Source organism: Xyrauchen texanus, chromosome 1 (assembly GCF_025860055.1).
Source record: "Xyrauchen texanus isolate HMW12.3.18 chromosome 1, RBS_HiC_50CHRs, whole genome shotgun sequence".
NCBI lineage: Eukaryota > Metazoa > Chordata > Actinopteri > Cypriniformes > Catostomidae > Xyrauchen > Xyrauchen texanus.
The window spans coordinates 34,008,879-34,030,023 of NC_068276.1; the positions used below are offsets into that span (position 1 = coordinate 34,008,879).

General features: G+C 40.0%; 1 protein-coding gene across 1 annotated transcript in view; it reads left to right on the forward strand.

The window, feature by feature from the left end:
- The window catches only part of LOC127651488 (TOX high mobility group box family member 3-like), a 98,722-nt gene that overhangs the window by 45,793 nt on the left and 31,784 nt on the right, over window positions 1-21,145 (forward strand). Inside the window, exons 2-3 of the mRNA XM_052137374.1 lie at window positions 2,556-2,621; window positions 18,755-18,994. Of these exons, the coding sequence (XP_051993334.1) occupies window positions 2,556-2,621; window positions 18,755-18,994 (306 nt within the window). The remainder of the gene's footprint in view (window positions 1-2,555; window positions 2,622-18,754; window positions 18,995-21,145) is intronic.

The window sequence follows — 21,145 nt, forward strand, 5'->3', positions numbered from 1 at the left end:
GCCACTGACATTATGGTGCTGTATTGAATGAAGAAGTGTGTGTTCCTCTTTAGTGTAGATAGCACCAGGTGAGAGCTCCAAAAGGCCTTCTCAGTCAAAAACACATGCTCTTCAAGTCCTGCAGCTGCTGTGAGCTCTGCGTGTGTGTTTAAGTTTGTGTTTTGCATGGGTAGATGTGTATGTGTGGTGGTTAGACTTATAACATAGCACCTAATTCTTTTTTCATCTCCCCTTTTCTTTCTCTTGCTCACTCTCTCTCCAGGGCATAGACTAATTAATGGATACCATTCGCAGTTGATTAGCTACAGTTCCTTCGGTAATTACATTCGCTTACCAACCACTCAGACAAAAAGATGACGGGGAGACGGAGAGAACAAAGCGAGGGGAAAATAAATTAATGCTCTTCTAATTTTGCGCTGATCTTAATTTGTTTCTGCTATTGTTTGCCCTCCACAATAAGATAAGAAAGCACCTTTTCCCTCTTATTTCAACTCTTTTGGTTGTGTGTGGCATCTGAAGGAATAATTTTGTTATAAACAGACAAAACCATGCTGTTGGATGAGTCTTTGATTCAGGGCCTTAAGGCTGTTGTGAAGATGACTTTTCTGGATATTCTGGTTACTGCTTGTGTGTGTGCATGTGTACTCCAATGAATGTGTGTGTGTGTGTGTGTGCTTTATTTGTCTGGTTATAGAGGGCCCTCTGTGCTGGCCCTCCAGCTGCTAACCCATAATTCCTCATTTTGCTGTTCCATTGTTCCTACCTGTCAGTGTGTTTGTGGCTCAGAAGAAAAGATAGGATGGCTGCCATTTCAACAATTTTCCATCATGTTTGATTTAGAGGGATACTGAAATGATAAAGGATTAGAATAAAGAAAAGCTAAATTTGGTAAGAAAGCTTAGACATACAACACTGGAAAAAAATGTTAAGCTAAAAATGTGCTTAATGTTTTATTCAAGTCAAAAATGTTATTTAAGATAACTGAATTAACCTTTATACATTAGGTTACACCAACAAAACTAATTTGAATGGTTTGATCAGGTAGTAATAGCTCTTTAAGGTAACATTTGCAGGTTACCACTATTTACAATGATATACTGAAAAATTATTGTAACCTGCACCAACAAAACTAATTGTAAGGGTTGGATCAGGTCCTTAAATTAATAGTTCACCCCAAAATGATAATTTATCAATTACACAACCTAATTCCATAAAGGGTCAAACTCGTATGACTTGCTTTCTTTTATGGACACAAACAAAGATATTTTGATGGAGATATGATTTGTTTAAATTCAATCAATGCAAGTCAGATTGGACCAACACTTCCAAACATTATGGCAGCATGCAGCATAAAAGTAATCCATATGACTCAAGTGGTTTAATCCATGTCTTCTGAAGCACGGAGACTGCAGATGGCAAGATTCATTGTTACATTTTGTCTGAATTGTATTGCTTCAGAAGACATTGCTTAAACTACATCAGTCGTATAGATTACCTTTATGCTGTTTTATGTCAATTTGAAGCTTTGAAGTAGTATTCCCCTTTGACTTGCATTGTATGGATATATCACCTTTAAAATATCTTTGTTTGTGTTCCACAGAAGACAGGTCATACAAGTTTGAGACGGCATAATTTTTGGGTGAACTATTAAGGTCACAGTTGCAGGTTACCACCTTTTTACAGTGTACATGGATATCCTGTGCAAGATTAGGCTTTAAAAAACACAACCATCCAATCATCTATGCACATGTCTTGAACATTTGCTTATTAATTTAAAAGTTCAAAAACCTTTTCTGCTCTTTTTTTCTGTGTTGTTATTGATTTTTTTATTTTTATTAACTGGAGAGGTATCAACCCACCCTACACACAATCATATACAATCTGCTCTGTTTTCACTTTATGAACACCGTTATCCTTCATCAGCCTGCAAGGTCATTTAACATTAGAAATATATCTGTGTGACTCTCCCCCACTTTTGTTATGGAAAGTAAGCATGTCCATTATAGGCAGCAAGCCATACCTGCCGGTCCCTCATATGCATTACATGAAGATGTGAGGTGAATAAGCAATTGGGTTACTTCCAGTGTTAGTCTTAATTATATACTATTAGGGGTAAACTGAAGAATGAATACATTTTCAGCTCTAGTACTCAGCCAATTTCTTAGAAAGAAGTAACATGGTAACATTAGTTAACATGAAATGACAATGAATAATACTTTTACAGCATTTATTCATCTTGGTTGATGTTAATTTTAGCCTATACTAGTACATTTTTAACAATTAGTGTTTGTATGTAAACATTAGTTTATGCATGAACTAACAATAGACAATTATGTATAAATTAACATCAACTCTTATATTGTAAAAATATTGTTAATTGTTAGTTCATGGTACCTAATGCACTTACATGTAAATTGTGACTTGTAACATTGTTAATATTTGGTGCATTATAGCAAATTTCATTCCTGTATGGTGAATCAGTGGATTAGAACATTGTATGTGGAGAGACTGAGGCAAGTGAAATAACAACTAATGTTTTTTTGTTTCTTTTGCAGTTTGGTAATAACAACAACTATATGAACATGGCTGATGCCAATGGAGCTCTGTTAACTGGGGCAGATGTGAGTATATCCCTACTAATATCTTTTACTTTGGATGGTAAACCATTGGGAGTTAAAGCCACGAGCTACAGTATGATTGCTAAGCAGTCATTTCTATGCATAACCATTTTTTTTTTTTTAAATAGTAAATTAATTGTGCTCGCATGCCTCCATAAGTTAAAATGAAAGATTAATTTAAGTGGCAGATGTGCACCTGCTACATTTACACAAGACATTATTTGTTTTCTACACACCTTCCTGAACTGCAATGGGATTTTCCACAGACCACAACCTTAAAGCTTGTTATGACTATGGATATATGTTCATACACATCCACTCCAGAATTTATAATCTGACTGCATGATACTTCCAGTGGATCTGCTATGTTTTGGTATCAATATTTAGAAGTGCCAACACCTGGCTCAGTACTGACCAGAGGTTGTGTTGCACAAGGGCGCAGCACTGAGATAGGATTAGTGTTTATTTTGTTGGGGAATATACCACAGGTGCTATAGAATCGTGCTGATGTGCTCAAAGTGAAAGCATCTGAAGTAGTATGCATGTAAACACCTTTTCCCCATACTCATTTAAAGATACAATCAAGCCAGTAAAGGAAAGAAAAATGTCACCCCTCACAAAATCACTCTCATTCTCTCTTTTTCTCCATCATTTTTATCCTCATCACTGAGTTTGACATGTACTGCAAATCCCCTTACAGCTCAGACTGGCTTCACATGCTATTAGTGTTTGTACACACACTGTTCTGCTTGTCTTATACAGTACATGTTCTTACTCACTGTTTCACACAATATTGCCACTGCCTTATTTCCATCACATTTTAAAAATCATAGTAACATGTATAATCTTGTGGATATACTTTTGAAAACGACGATGATCTGGTCGCATTCACTTTGACTCTGTTTCCGCCTGGTATTAAGATGTGTCTCAGGTGATCCGATCACATGTGGTCAGGTGAGACACATTACTGTTTTCACCTGGCCGTGTAAATGCATCTCCTATAACTACTTGTGTTTGGATTTGGAGGGGAGGGACTCTGTCTCATGACGACATACTATGTCAGTGTTCTAGTGTGCTATTTCTCCTAGATGCAGCTGAAATGTAATCTAAGTACAAATGCAACATATTGAGCAGGATTATAAATTATTTTAGTGTATAACCTGTATTAGCCTGAGCTGTAGTTGCTTGCGCTTCTCATAAGTGTCCCTGCATGTTGATTTCAGACATACTGAAGAAGATCTGTGAAGTTCTCATGTTTGTTTATGTATCTGCTTTTTAAAATTTTCAGATCTGATGGCAATTTCCTTTAAAACCGCTCTTAACCGGCAAAGTTTATACTCTTGTTTTATCGCAGTAGTTGATTGACGGGGCTGGCTGTTCGCTACTGCTGGGATGTATACAGTATGGATTATGGAGTTTTCACACCAAATGTGATGCGTTCAGATAAGATTTTGACCACATTCTTATGTGGTTTTGTGATCCAATCAAAAAATATTTTAGACCCCATTTAGACCTGTATTTATCACTGACCATGTGATCGAATCACCAAAATCACATCTTAATACCAGGTGTAAACAGGGTTTTTCATTTTAAGTGCTTCACTGTAACCACTATTTTTGCTTTTTAGTCAAGGGACGAGTATTTTCTGTGGTAATCATCCGTATGCTACAAATGCTGTTGATTGATCTTAATTTGTATTAAACCTGGACTAAGTGTAGTCATGATACCAACATTTCAGTAGTCGGTACCGATACCAGTGGAATTTCACAGTTCTGGATGCCAATTTCGATACCAAAGAAAAAAATTGCTATTATGGTAATGTCCATTTGGAAGCAGTCGTGTAAGTCAGACATTGTGCAGGTACCGAAAATAAGCCAGTGTTCGGTATTACCGGTACTGCAGAAACACTGTTATTGTTATATCTTTTGTATTTTTGTACTGACTTTGACAGCACAACCTGGAATATTCCTTCAACCCCAAATTTTAAATAAAGACTTTCTTTCTTGCTTGAACCACATGATGCTTATCTAGCAGAATGTCCAAGCTGCTCTTATCTATAAAAAGAAAAATAATGGTGACAAAGGACAGCTGTAGTCACCATTCACATTCATTGTGTGGAAAAGATCAGCTTGGACATTCTGCTAGATAGCTGCCTTTACGTTTCATGCAACAAAGACAGGAAAGACAGTCAAACGTTTGTCTGACAGACAATTGTCATTTCTGGATTAATTATCCCTTTAAGGCAGTGTAGCAACAGTTTTGTCACAAGCAGTTGTACTCACTTTTGAATTCTTCTGATAAAAGTGTTGCTTTACTGAGGCCAAGCTCCTTGTTGGCACCTGCAATGGAAGTAGAGCTGTTAAGTGTTGAAGGAAAATTTCCCTCATTCGAAATTGTTCCAAGTAATGAAGGATTTCTCCATACAGCAGATGGTATTATTCTACATGACACAATAAAATCAAAAGCACTAATATTTAGATTCTTTTTAGTCACACCTGAAGTGTCTGTGTTGGTGGGTGGTGGGATATTGGTTCTTGTTACTCAAGCTGAAGAGAAATTAAAAGGACTTTACCCTTGTGAGTGCTGTAATTTCACAGTGTGATGGCTTTTCCATGAGCTTTAGCTCTTTCATTAATCTGCTTAATGTGTCATCTTTAGGCTGTGGGAGAGAGAGGCAACTCTTGAGTCTGAAACGCCACACTTTGTGCATAGACCTGAATATAAGTGTATAACATCAGTTTATCTGTAAGCCAGGCCTCAGCACTTTATTCTTGGATCTTTTGTAATAGACCTATGACAATAACAGTCTCACAAATCCATAATTCATTCTACATATGAAAACACTGATCAATAGAGATTAATAATATTTCATACATGATAATATATTATACCACATTATCTTGACCACCGTAATGAAACATGATATGAAAACATGATATGTCAGTGTGCCCGATAAGGTGACCTCTTCCTTCCTGCTGTAGAACTGTAACTGATTCCACCATATTGAGTTCCCCTCAGCAATATCACTTATCACACAATCTCATTAGACACATGTAATCACTAGTATATATGTAGAAAATGGATTTGGAATGGCTGGTATTCCGAGAGGGTGGGCTCGGAGAGTCTAAGACACTGCCATCCGAGTAGTGGGTTTCTCTCTGCTCAACTGGTATTAGGAGCTCTGCTATATCGATCCATCTTACCATTGTGCTCAGTAATTGCGATGAACTGCCTTTTAACAAGTGCTATGTATGACTTTGCTGAATCAGTTTACTAAATCTAAAAAGTGAAAGTGACTATTGCTTCATAAGATTTGCTATTAGTTTACCATGGTTATCTGAGTTTAGCGTATTAGGGTTGATAGATGGATGAATGGCAAGTCAGTTGGTTTGTCATTTTGTTTGAGCTTCTTTTTGATCTTAGAGTACATGCTCCTTTATTTCATCCCTGAGACCCTGTGACCATTTATACTAGACTTACTAAAGCAAATTAGGACATACACATACAGACCCCCACAATGCCAGCATCTGGATCTGTTGTAAACCTGCAGTGCATTTTGGATTGTAAGTGAATGGTCTTGATCAACACAGGGTGGATAATGGAAGGCAATTCTTATTTAGAGTGTTTTCACACTTGAGTCCTCTCAAAGAACCAAACACAGACCTCCTTAAGTGGACAAAAAAGCAACCTTAGTAAAAAAAAGTACCCAGTTCCCATTGTGTTACACACTGTCACTTACGTCAACTCAAAACAGATAGAGTCTGCTTTGCTTTCACACTCAGTACATATACATGCACTTTAAAAGTCATGGTTATCAGCTCAGCTTCGTCCAGTATGTCCACATTCTGAAAAACAGGTAACGTGCAACATAAATAAGCATTCTTATATACGAATGAAAAATGTGAAAAGATGAAAAACAAGGAACGGCTTGCAGAAGTGGTTCTTATTTGAAACCCCGAACAAAATCCCCTTACAATGGAAGCACCTAAAATAAAGCTATTACAGGGCAAAGAAGATGGATGGCTGTAGCAGCAACAATCCAGACATGTGCCCCCATATGCGGAGATTGTGGAGTTCCAAAATCTGACATCCTTCATTTAAATATTCTATTACGCATTGTGTCATGTATACTTGGACAGACAAACTGTAGTTACTGACTATGCAAAAACGTCTCGGTTACTGACGTTCCCCATCTGTCACTCACTCAACGTTGTGTCGATGAGTTGACACTAGTGGTCCCTATGGAAAACACCACAGAGCTGAACCGAGTTACGCAGACTGGCGGTGTGAGACGGGCAAACCTCTGTGTGCCTCGTAGCCAGCGCAGCAAACCGTCGCATAACTACCCCCAACACACTGGCAGGCATGAAGCGTTCCCCTGCACCTAGGGGAACGGCTAACTGCTCAGAAGTATAAGGACTGGCTGGCCCAGCCAGGGCCTTCTCTCTATTATTCTCCCCTGTAAAAGGAACAAAATCGTTCGGCTGGGGGGGTGTCCCTCCAAAGAGGGACACCTCTAGTGTCAACTGCTGTACCTCGATTATAACTGCGCATGTAAACTAGTTAAATATAGAAGGGTGTGAGTTTGTTTGGAGCTTTCATATACTGCATAATTAAAAATTCTCCAACATCACATACCACTTTGGGTCAACTTCTGTTGTTTTTAAATGTGCTCTATACATAAAGGTTGACTTGACTTGACATACAGAAACAAATCACATGTGAACATACTTTAAAACGATGGTTTCTGCCCACCTGATCTGTATCACACACGTTCTCCCATATCAACTACCTTTATGTTACCATACAGTGTTTTTTCCACCTTATCCCACAATACAGTCTTCTGTATAGCAGACAAGCCACAACCACATCTCAGTTGAACACACACCAACTCACTCCCCCAGAGCAGATGTTAATTTAATCTCTGCCATCTCTCTCTCCTCTCATTTTGTTCAGTCAGGTGTTTTGTTATTTGTAAAGGTCAGTGTCATTTTAGTTATTCTCTTATGTGAAAAAAGATTATATGTAAAAATATGTGAAAAGAGACTATATGTACTGTACCTCACATTCGATCTTTGAATGTCGCATCAGATCTTAGATCATCAGATCAGATGGCTTGTGTTGTTGGGACATTTAGGTCGGGGCATTTCTCTCTCTCTCACACACACACACTCTCTCTCTTTAACTCTTTCTCTCTGTGGTATTGTACTGTAAAAACATTGTGGCACTGCAGGCACCTCTATCTCTTTCTCTCTCAGTCATTCTTTTTCTCGCTGCATTTCTTCTCATTTTATTGCTGTCATATTTATTTTTTGTTTAGTTCCTCTCCCTCTCCCTTTCTTTTATTTATTTATTTTTATTCTGAAGACTGATTTATTTTTATTTTTTTTGGGGGGGGTAAACTATCCCTTTAAGAGTAATTCCAATATGGTGTTGTCCCATGAATACTTCCATGTGTATGATATGCTGAGCGTTCCTCTCTTATGACACAATTTTTATTATTTATGCCTCAGCGCTGCTGTTTTCATTAACACACTGTTAACTGCTGCAATGCCACAGGGAGGGAAAATGAGTTTGTAGCTGTGGTTAATGGAGAACTGGTAGACAGAGCTGGGCTGGGCTCTATTGGCTTCAGTTGGAGGTAATGTGAACATGTGTTAGTCACCGGAAGCCCTTGGCTGTCACTATGATAAACACACCACTGCCTTTAAAAGATCTGCTGCTCACTGCTGTGGAAAAAGCGAGAAAGTTAAATGCTGGAATGGAACCACATAAAGTAAATTAAGTGCGAGAAAACAAGAATATTTTGATATTTTGATGTTTTATTTTTCATAAATCAAAGAGATAATGCAACAAATCCGGACAAATCTAGAACAGAATTAATGACTTTCACACTGAAATTTAATGAGACGCAACTGGCTGTCAAACACATACTGAGCTACACATAACACATAATCTACACATTAGATACACATATGCTACTCCTAAGTTACACACACGTTAAACACATGTATTTTCTCAGGCACTTATTGAGTATAAATAGATGCACAACTTACATTATTTCAATAGTACTCCCAAATGACAACAGTCGGATCACACAGTTTATGTGTTGCACTTGCTATAGTTTACTTCGATGTTGTTTCTTCATTAAATAGCTATATCAAATATAAATCAAGTCAATCATTGAAACATCAGCGCCACCGTGAGAGAGAAATTGCAAGTATAATATGAATGTGTACATGTAGGCCTATATGGGGATACTGATAATTCACCATTGTTGATAATTCATTGTTGCACAGAAAGTCAACATGATATAGTATTTATCTGTATGAATATAGTGCTCATTTCTGTTGTAATAAACAAATAAATAGATATCATGTAATAGTAAACTTAAATAGATATGAACTTATCATAAAAATATATATGAAAAAAACACACTATAGGGTGTATATGCTTTTGGTACTTATCTTATACTACTAATTACTAATATCTTTTTTTCCCCAAAATTATAATTTTTTGTGTGCGTGAGTGTTACACTTGATTAAAGATAGATTGAGGAAAACAAAAGAGGTCTGAGCTAAAGGTCGATCGATTAATCGGCCGATTTTCTGCATTTTTTAACATAATCGGCATCGGCCAATATCCAAGTATATCAAGCCGATTATTAGGCAGGCGCATCTGTGGGCAGCCTAGTGTTGTTGTGGAACACGTGTTCGACGCACGCTGCCCCTAGAGTGAGCAGACCTCATCCAGTGCCTAAGGAAGGAGCTCAATGCAGAGAAATAAGTAATAAAAAAAGATACCAACGCACTGGCTTTGGTAAGCTCGGACGTTATCGGTTTTGCAGTCGGTACTGGAGAAATTAAGAAAATACATTTATTATTGCTATAAAGAGAAAGTTATTTTATCTCGCCTGACATTTCTACGTATAATACTGTGAAACCATTTGTCTGTGATGCAATTTAGCTATTCACCGTCAGAGAGAGAGAGAGAGAGAGATCTCTCACGCGGTGCCACAGCGAGCACAACACGAGCCCTGCTTAATGAATGACAGAACTAAACATTCAAATGTAGCCTGTTTACACTTTAGATCTGTGATATTAGTCTGATTTTATTTTAGATTTCGCCTTCCAAAGATTATAAAAATAATATTTATACATAAGCCGCATTCTGTCTAGCACAACTTCCTTCCCTTCACAGCGGTGCACTGACATTTCTCCCTAAAACTCAAACTTAGGGAGAAATCAGCACGATTGGTGATTGTTGTAAAATGCAGTCTAGCTACTGTTGCTAAATTGCGGGACACGTTTAATAATAAAAAGAGCGCAAGAGATACCGTTCCCAAGGCGGCGCGTGCTCCGAAACAGACCACAACGAGACAAGCAAATTATAGGCTACTTTGGGTTTCATGTGCATCATGCGTCTAAATGATCAACTATACACAAAAATATGTCAAAACGACCGGCTTGAAGATTCACTTAAACACAGTTTATGTCTTAAATGGACGTAGTTATGGAAATAGTTGGGAGAAAATATGCTGCATCAGGAGCCTATTAGACTCGGTCTTAAAGGGGAAGCTGTCTAATAAACATGCTTAAGATTGAGCCATTACTGCGAATCAAACAACAAAAGGCAAAGAGAAAATCACTTACAGCTCTTGAATGAATAACTTCTGCATTAATAAGCATTAATCTATCTATGATAAACTATGCAGTGTTATTTTACAATTGATTACTTTATTCGATTTCTTTTTAGACCACACTTGAACAGTAACGTTAGTAGACCTTCCTGAAATTAAATCATTGTGCCTATATAATGTTTATCTTTGTGTAATATATATATATATATATATATATATATATATATATATATATATATATATATATATATATACAAAAAGAACCGTTAATACCGTTAAAGTACCGGATCGATAAGCAGTATCGGTAAGATAGTAATACCATTAAAACCTTAACGATACCCATCCCTAGTTATGCCTGTGCTTCTCTTGGATGCTCTGAATATTGGATTACGTGTCTGGATTGCCCCTTAATTAAACCTGCATTTTGGATCTGAAGACCTGTTCAATGCTAATGTAAATTGTAGAATTCTTTTATTTTTTCATTTTATTCTGAAGTTTTGTCTTGAGATATTCATGTGTATTTTTCAAATTTACAACAGTAAAAAAAGAAAAGATCAAAATATTCCTTAAAGAGTGTACATGGAAAGCCGATGCACAAAAACATTTTGTGTGTGTGTGTGTGTGTGTGTGTGTGTGTGTGTGTGTGTGTGTGTGTGTGTGTGTGTGTGTGTGTGTGTGTGTGTGTGTGGTCTAATCCAGTAATTTCCAATGGCTGGCCTTTTTTGACCGGGAACACAACAAGAGTAACAAAATGGAATAAAACCACAAATATTTAAAGAAGAAAAATAAATAAATTGTGCCTAATTATAGATGTCTATACAAACCTTTTATTTATTTGGTTTTTTTTTGTTTTGTTTTTTTAAAGTAGCCAACAAGTGTCATTCAATACTGTTTAAAAAGCATCCCAGGATGCACCTGAAGTTTATTGAGAAAATGAACCGAGTTTTGCAGAGCTGGAATAGACAAAAGGCTACACTGAAGAAGTTCAAATATAAGATGTTTCTGATTTAATTTGTTTTAGTCACTCCATAATTTCCATACTTTTGTGTTACTTCTTAGTTTTGATGACTTAATAGCCTTCTGTAAATTATAAAATTTGCAGTAACAAATAATAAAGAACAGGCAAGTGTGATAAAACTTTTCTAAAGAGTTCTAGTCTTACACTGAGGGACCTTTCACATTGAGCATGTTTTTGTGTCTGTCCACACCGTTTTATATTTGATTTAAATGTAAACGTGAACTAGATAGACATCTTTGATGGCTTGTTCATGTTTTTAGATGCCAAGTCAAGTTAAAAAAAAAAAGCTGTTCAATGTACGTCTTGAGTTGAGACACCTACATTTTACGTTTTACTTTTGTGGTGCTGCGTGTACTTTTAGTGCAACAACAATGCATTCTAGCATGTGAACAGCACCTAACATGTTTTCAAACATTTCATTGAATTTCAAATAAATATTTAGAATATTTGCTACCATATTGGCCTATGCAATTACACAAACACTGTCAACGCAAGTCACGCCAGCTTCTAGCTAAATTAAACGGAGAAAGAGCAAATTCAGAGCTGAATGTGGCTGTTTACTTGCAAATATATTTTGAATAATTAGCCTACCGGTATATAAATATCATGTACAACTTTGTTCAGCAGTCTCACATATTGCCTATAAACAAATCATAATTTTCAGCACAAATACAGACAATTTTTGCTGTTGCATTTGGAGTTTGATGGGCTGAAAGATTAATCTTTGCCAAAAAATGTATGCTTCAACAATACCAAACACGGCACAAACCAGAAGTGAGCACAAATTTGGAGACAGGCTAAAGTGATTGACATAGGGTTTAGCCTTTTCAATTTCATGGCTCCCAAAAGCCAGAATCAGCTTTATTGCCAAGTATGCTTACACATACAAGAAATTTGTCTTGGTGACAGGAGCTTCCAGTCTACAACAATACAAACAATACCAAAAACAGCAGCAAGACATAGGTAATTAAAAACAAAAAAGAACACAATATAAATAATTATACATATACGTACATACACTCTCCTTCATACATACCCACATACACACACGTAGTGCAAATCTAATACAATCTGTATATATAGAACAAAAAACAGTATATTATGTACAGAGCAATGTAAGTAATGGCAGAAGTGGATATGTTGGATAATATAAATTAAAATTAAAATTAAACTGTGTATTGCACATCATTATTGCTCAATGGGGCAATTTAACTGGAAAAAACTGTTCCTGTGTCTGACGGTTCTGGTGTTCAGAGCTCTGAAGCGCCGGCCAGAAGGCAACAGTTCAAAAAGGTAGTGGGCAGGGTGAGTGGTGTCCAGAGTGATTTTACCAGCCTTTTTCCTCACTCTGGAAGTGTACAGTTCTTGAAGGGGGGCAGGGGGCAACCAATAATCCTCTCAGCAGACCGAACTGTCCTTTGTAGTCTTCTGATGTCTGATTTCGACCAAACCAGACAGTTATTGAAGTGCATGATGTTTCTTTTAATGGCACAAACTGGCACAAATTTAGCAAAAACTAATGACACTGGTTTTGAGCGATTTGGACCACATGGGTGGAGAGTGACATCACTGCTCCCGAATACAAGCTGTTATTTCTAAGGAAGGGAATTATATGCAAGATTCATTTTAATGGCACAAATTGACCACAAACGAACGTCACTTGTTCAGAGCAATTTGGACGATATGGGGTGGAGAGTGACATCACTGCTTGCGAAGAATTTCTTTTTATATCTAAAGAAGGGAAATAGTTACAGTGTTTCTTAAGCCACAAATCGAGCACAAATGAACGGTACAGGTTTGGAGTGATTTGAAACACAAGGGGTGGAAGGTGACGTCACGCCATCTAAAAAATAATGTCTAATATCTCAAACACCAAACCATCACAAACATTCATTTTTGCAGCATAAATCAGCACAAACGAATGGTATAGTTTTGGTAATGATTTAATTATATGGAGTGCCAACTTCACAGATGTTACTTAAGCAATTGCTTCTCTGCACTGCCTGATTTTACAGCTATTCACCTGTCTAATTACAGTATGACTGCACTCTCTACTATATATGTGAATAAAGCCCATACTGTACCTTCTGTGCACTGTGAGATCATCGATCATAAGCACTAGGACACGATGAAACTTTGATAAATTGTTTCTTTTTTAAAGCTTAATAAAGTGTAATCTTTCATTTACACAAACAGAAGGTCTTTTTTTTTTATTCCAGTAAAAGTTATGGTATGTTTCATTTCACATAATTCTAGCAGTGAAGGGGTAAAACACTTGTTGGTTATTGCTTTTTCTCTGTGAAAATATCTGTCCTAAATCTTGGACATTTTACATCAAACATCTTTGACATGTTAATTGCCATTATCTGTGTCAATTAAATTTTGTCTATACCATAATCAATTCAGATACAAATGTAAATTCATTCTAAATTCAAAATATGAAATCCATAAGACCCGGAATACAATTGTAAAAGAGGAATGTGATAAAATAATGTGTACATTGTGTGTTTACTGTGTGTATAGCTACTGTCAAACAATAAACATGTTTATGAAGATGAGTACAACAAAAGATTAAGCACAATCTTTATTTGCAACATTATAAACAGATATACACAGCAGGTTGGTGTGGAAAATATATATATATATATATATATATATTTACATTTTCATTTGAAAGAGAAATGTTTATAATACACACAAGTAATACACAACGTTAGTTTAAACCATTTGTTCCACAAAAGTGTGCCGCTTCCCTTCTCTTTATCCTCAGCTGACCATCATTCTGAGAGTGCCTTTTCTCAATCATACACAGGGAATTATTTTAATAGAATTGATCATAGTGTTTTTAAAACTGATATAAGGGGATGTGCATTTTCGTCAGTATAAGTTCAGGAAAGTCCATCGGCTTTCGCCAGCGACTCAAGCTGTTTGCCATGGAGATTCCAGAGGTGCCCCATCCCTGAGATAGAGGGTCCTTCCTCGGGGGGGGGGCTGTCGTGAGGAGCATGAGGTCCGAGAACCAAATCCGGGAGGGCCAATAAGGGGCCACTAAGACCCTGCTCCCTGGCCTCCCTGATTTTGCACAAGGTCTGTGCAAGTAGGCTCACTGGGGGAAACGCATACTTGCGCAGCCCCAGGGGCCAGGTGTGTGCCAAGTCATCTGTGCCGAGGGTAGCCTCGGTCAGAGAGTACCATAGTGGGCAATGGGAGGATTCTGGGGAAGCGAACAGGTCTACCTGTGCTTGGCCGAATCAACTCCAGATCAGCTGGACCACCTTAGGGTGGAGTCTCCAGTCTCCCCTGGGCATAACCTGCCGTGACAACGTGTCTGCTGTGACCCGGGTTATGAGTGGCTCGCAAAGACTTGAGCCAGTGCTGACGCCAAAGGAGGAGACAGCGGGTGAGTTGTGACATACGGCGAGAGCGTAGGCAGTTGGCAGTTGATATACACTACCGTAGCTGTGTTGTCCATCCGGAGCATCATGTGCTTGCCTCGGATCAACGGCAATAGCTTCCTCAGGGCAAGTAGTACCGCCAGCAACTTGAGGCAGTTGATGTGCCAGTGCAGTCGCGGGCTGGTCCAAGGGCCTGCGACTGAGTGGCCGTTGCACACGGCACCCCAGCCCCGTTGGGAGGCATCTGTCGTAACCACGATGTGCCTGTGGACCTGGCCTGGGGGAACTCCTGCCCGTAGGAACGTTAGGTATAACCAGGGGCTGAAGAAGTGGCAACAAGCCTGCGTGACAAGGACGCGGTGTGTGCCGTGGCGCCATGCTCGTCTCTTGACTCGGGTCTGTAGCAAGTGCTGAAGTGGTTTAATATGCATCAACCCAAGCTGCGTGACAGTCGCTGAGGATGCCATATGCCCCAGCAGTCTCTGAAAGGATTTCAGTGGAACCAACGTGTTCTGTCTGAACTCATGCAGACAGCTCAGCATGCTCGTTAGTGAGGCGCGCCATCATTGAGACCAAGTCCAACTCCATACTGAGAAAAGACATGCTCTGAACCGGGAGGAGCTTGCGCTTTTCCCAGTTGACCTGAAGCCCCAAGCGGCTGAGGTGCCTGAGCACCAGGTCCCCGTGAGCACACATATCCCACGAGTGAGCTAAGATTAGCCAGTCGTCGAGATAGTTGAGGATGCGGATGCCCTCTTCCCTTAGTGGGCAAGGGCTACCTCTGCGACTTTCGTGAAGGCGCGAGGGGACAAGGACAGGCCGAAGGGGAGGACTTTGTACTGATATGCCTGACCTGTGAAGGCAAACCAGAGAAAGGGTCTGTGTCGAGGAAGGATCGAGACATGGAAGTATGCTTCCTTCTGGTCTACCAATCCAGATGCCGTACGCTCGCTAGAATGCGTTTTTGCGTGAGCATCTTGAACGGGAGTCTGTGCAGAGCCTGGTTCAGAACTCGCAGTTCGAGAATTGGCCGCAACCCGCCACCTTTTTTGGGTAGTATGAATTAGGGGCTTCTAAATCCCTTCTTCACCTCAGCTAGAGGGACAGGCTCTATCGCGTCCTTTCGAAGGTGCGCAAGGCAGCGGCGTTCTTGCCTCTCACCGGAGTGGAGCGGACACCGTTGAACCTGGGCGGGGCCTGCTGAACTTAATCGCGTAGCCTAGTTGGACAGTTGTGATCAACCAACAACAGTGTCGGACGTACCAGCGGGCGGGGCCTCGTGATGAAGTGGAGCCCAAGATGCTGAATCTAGAGACATCAAAGCACTTACCTGGCTCCTTGTGACCACTCCTGGGTTGGGCGAGGAAGATTTTTGTCCTCGTAGCCCGTGGAGACAATCGCATGAGGGGCGGATTTTTGCCACAGCTGGGCACGAGGGCGAGAGGCCCGCCTCCGAGGCGCCATACCTGCATGTGGTGAGGTAAGAAAAGGAAATAAAGAACCTCCACCGGGGGAAGGAGGGTGCTCTTACCAGTTCCTGTGGAGCGGGTCTCCTACTTCCTGGACTGCCCGTCTCGGAGAACGCTTTTGACCAGCCATGAGACGGGTGGCGTCTGCTTTCTGCGGGTGGCTCGACGCCGGGGCCAGCCTACTGGGGCGGGCTCTGGCTGAGCCAGTGTTGCTACCGCAAGGGGATGCCCTTGGTGACAAACAGACGGGGGTGCAAGACATTGCGTCGCGCAGGGCAGGATGTGTTGAATGGTCCCTGTCTGCCTTTTAACCACTGAGGATTGCTGGGCGAAATTCTCTACGGTGCCGATGAATAGGCCAAACTGGTTCGACCAAGGTCATTGCTCGGAGGGCGAGACCAGTCACTGAGCACAGCTCCTGCATAAATCTCGGGTCAGAACTGCCCTCGTGCAGTTCTTTGATTGCCACAGCTTGGACTCGGCTTGCACTCACAGGAGAGCCGTGGCAGGGCTGAGGCGGCCTGTCCTGCGGCACTGTAGGCTCAGTCTTGTGTGACGACGTAAACCCACGGGCCCTGGACAGGAGATACGGTCGGCTCTGCCAGGTGGCGGCGCTCTGGGCACAAGTGCACTGTGATTGTTTTACCAACCTGGGGAGTCGCCGAGCACCCCCTTGAAGCCCCACCGTCGAGTGTAGTGATAGAGGACAAGCCAGCGAATCAGGTCCGGGCAGTTAAAGGTGCCCGCCGTGATTGCGTGAGCTCATCATGCACTTCTGGGAAGAAAGGTACGGGGGTGGGGCGCAGCCGTAAGTGTTCAGGGGGAGTGGAGGATTCCACTCCATCCCGACACTCGCAGCTGCTCTGGTAAGCCTGGCCGTCAGCTGCGCATGGCCCTAAGACGAGCTGGCGGTCACATCGCAAACTCACTGGGGCAAACGAGCGTGCTGGGGAATGGGAGATCTGTGGGGGGTTTCCCAGTGGAGAAGCTCCCATTGAAATCCCCAAATGCTAACCGACCATGCCTCATACCCGTGGGAAGAAGGACTGAGTCGGGGAGCCATTGGGGTGGCTTTCCCTCTTACGAGAGAAAGCCGCAACCGCAACGTTGCCAGAATCATGCCCTCATAGTTATATCCCACTGCGTGGGCAGTGCCCAACACAAGAGGCAGTGATAGTGGTCGTGGGCAGTGGAGAGGTAACGATCGCAACCAGGTAATATACACAAACGAAAACGGTATCTTGAAAAATAAGTTTTTCGTTTGCGCCACTCTTTTAGAGGAAATTGAACTAATTACATTTCTCATTGTATTTGCTCAGCACAGCCGTGGTGTGCGAGGGGGAGAACTGCTGAAATGCGCCGTAGATCCAACAGCGTAGAGAGATGAATGGAGGAGGCAGAGGAGTTCAGCTCTGTGAACTTGCTCGCTCGGCTCCGAAGATGATATCTGATGTGTGTTTGCAGCGTCACTCCTTTTATACCCGTATGTCCGGGGGAGTGGCATGCAAATTCCACACACCAATTTCCATTGGCCAGATCAGATTCCAAGATCAGAGATGCGACCCCTAGTGTAAACTCATCGACACAACGTCGAGTGAGTGACAGATAGAGAAGTATAATTTAAAACATAAATTAAATAAACATTTAAATGTGTCTATTTATTTGTCCATTTATATATATAAAAAAAAAAAATCATTCACATTTTTATTTTTCAATTAATAGATTGATAATTTATTCCTTTATTCTTTTGGAAATGGCACTCCAGGGCTTCCATAGAATAGTTGGTTAAGAGTTGATGATTAATCGTAGCAATAATTGCCTGTATAGTCGAATAATCGTTAGATTAGTCGATTATCTAAATAATTGTTTATAAATTACTAAATACAATAAGTTTGAATTGAGAGAGAGAGAGAAAAGAGGAGGTCAGATAATTCTTTGATGAGGAGGAGACCAAAACAGGTAAGCAATCGCATCTCCAAGAAGTTAACATAAGCAAATTAAGTGTGACGATATGCTGTAATACACCAGCAGAGGGTTTTGGTTGTATGATGACCAGATTTGGAGGTGTAACTGAGAACACTGTGCAACACTTCTCGCCAGCCGAAATAATCTGTGTGAACGTTCTGTAAACCCATCACTCCCAGCATTCCCTATTCTCCTCCAACCAGCTTCAGTCAGCATGGATTAAGAAGCTTTTATCATGTCCTCCAGCTAGTTTGATGGCAGTACAATATTTCATTTCAGAGCGAGATATCATTTCACATGCTGTTTCATGGAGATTGTAATAAGAGTAAAAATGTTCTTGTACAAGAGTTCAAAACTATTTCTCAACAGATATTTTTCTGCTCAGAGATAACGTGCATTTCTAGTTTATGAGAAGTCAGGAGGCTGTTAGTTTCTGCTGCTATTGTGCTTGTAACATATTATTAAGAACATACACAGTGATCGTTAGTGTGGGTAGTAGGAATTCATCTTTATCATAGGCTGTACTGCACGTGCTTTAGAATTCTCCAGCCATTTCATCACTAACTTTATGGCATTGTTTGCTTAACTTGTGTAAAAATTTTGGGCAAAATTAGTCCTTGCATTTCTGATTTTCATCTATTTTTTCTTAGACGTTTCACACTCCGAGTCTTGGTGACGAGGAGTTTGAAATCCCCCCCATCACGCCTCCTCCTGAGACAGAGCATGGTTTGGGCCTACAGGAGATGGACTCGCCTTACCTACCTGACCACCCCAACTCTCAGCGGGGGTCATTTATCCCACAGTTTCCACCTCAGAGCCTGGAGCTCCCCTCAATCACCATTTCCAGAAATATGATGGAGCAGGAAGGAATCAACCATGGACACCCCGGGGTTAGTATCAGGTTATTCTTATGTTTTCATATTGCGTGATAAAGATATTATGTTGGAGGGAAGAGTTTTGGCTGGGAACTGTCTGAAATTGCAATTACAAATGTAATTTACAATTAAATAAATTACAATTATTTATATATATATTTTTTTCGGTTTGTATTGAGGTTTTTGGGTCATGGTTTCAGTACAGTTCAGTATTTGCAATGTACAGAAAAAAAATTATATTACTGCCTAATCCAAAGTAAGAATACTCTATTTGGTAACAAACACTTCAACAGGTTTGCCCTGAATAAAAATAATTGTTAACAATAATTAAACTATGATTTTATTTGTAAAAACATAGTAACCACAAAATCAACATGTTTACTGTCATGTTTACAAAATATAGTACAATCATGGTTATTATATGGAAACTACAGTATTACTGTTGTAAAACTATGGTTAATTTTGATGGGACTTTAACTAAAGAAAAACTTTTCTCTAATTAATAAATCAACATTTTAACTTGATACCTGCACTATTACCATACATGCATCAATATCAACAGAGCCTTGATGTCCTTATCAGAAACTTTGAAGAATTTCCACACCGCTGACATGATCGGCCTTTGTTTGGTAGCACCATGATAAGGGCTAGATCGATCCAGAGTGAAATCTGAGCACTGAGGGGCGGGGCGAGAAGGTATTTTCGGCTCATATTTTCAGCCTTTTTTTCCTCTTTCGGACAAAAACCAAATTTCGATTGCATCCTTAATAAATAAATATATATATATATATATATATATATATATATGTGTGTGTGTGTGTGTTGAGTTGAGTTGTAATGATGAATTATTTCATTTGCTGTGCTGCTCAGCGTGAACCACTTGAGGGCATGCCTCTATTTGCAAGGGTTTATTCACACACACACACACACACACACACACACACACACACACACACACACACACACACACACACACACGTTGTGTTTCCATGTTTTATGGGGACTTTCCATAGACATAATGGTTTTTATACTGTACAAACTTTATATTCTATCCCCTAAACCTAACCCTACCCCTAAACCTAACCCTCACAGAAAACTTTCTGCATTTTTACATTTTCAAAAAACATAATTTAGTATGATTTATAAGCTGTTTTCCTCATGGGGACCGACAAAATGTCCCCACAAGGTCAAAAATTTCGGGTTTTACTATCCTTATGGGGACATTTGGTCCCCACAAAGTGATAAATACACGCTCACACACACACACACACACACACACGGTTTGATGTACAATGAGTCCATTCTTTATAAACTTGATCATTTATAGATAACGTTCTAGAAAGACATGGTTTAGATAAAATTTATATTTACACGGTTTAAGAAGTATTTTGTAGTTTATTATTATTTCAGAAGTTTGCATACACTTTGTTATGCATTGCCTTTAAATTGTTTAACATGGTCATTATGGCCAAATACTTACATTTTTGTTTAATCAGACATTTCTCCAAAAAGTAAGCTCTTTGTCCCCATGTGCTCTTGCTAACTGTAGTCTGGCTTTATGGCAGTTTTGGAGCAGTGGCTTCTTTGGTGCTGCCTTTCAGGTTATGTCGATATAGGACTGCGTTTTACTGTGGATATAGATACTTGTCTACCGGTTTCCTCCAGCATCTTCACAAGGTCATTTGCTGTTGTTCTGGGATTAATTTGCACTTTTCGCACCACACTACATTCATCTCTAGGAGACAGAATGGGTCTTCTTCCTGAGCGGTATGATGGCTGCATGGTCCCATGGTGTTCATACTTGCATACTTTTGTTTGTACAGATGAACATGGTACCTTCAGACATTTGGAAATTGCTCCTAAGGATGAACCAGACTTGTGGAGGTCCACAATTTTGTTTGAGGTCTTGGCTGATTTTTTTTTGATTTTTTTGACTGCCCCATTTGTGACCAAGATTTAACTTCCAGGCTGATGTCGCTTCAATATATCCACATCATTTTCCTTCCTCATTATGCTATCTATTTTGTGAAGTGCAGCAGTCCCTCCTGCAGCAAAGCACCCCCACAACATGATGCTGCCACCCCCATGCTTCACGGTTGGGATGTTGATCTTCGGCTTGCAAGTCTCACCCTTTTTCCTCCAAACATAACGATAGTCATTTTGGCC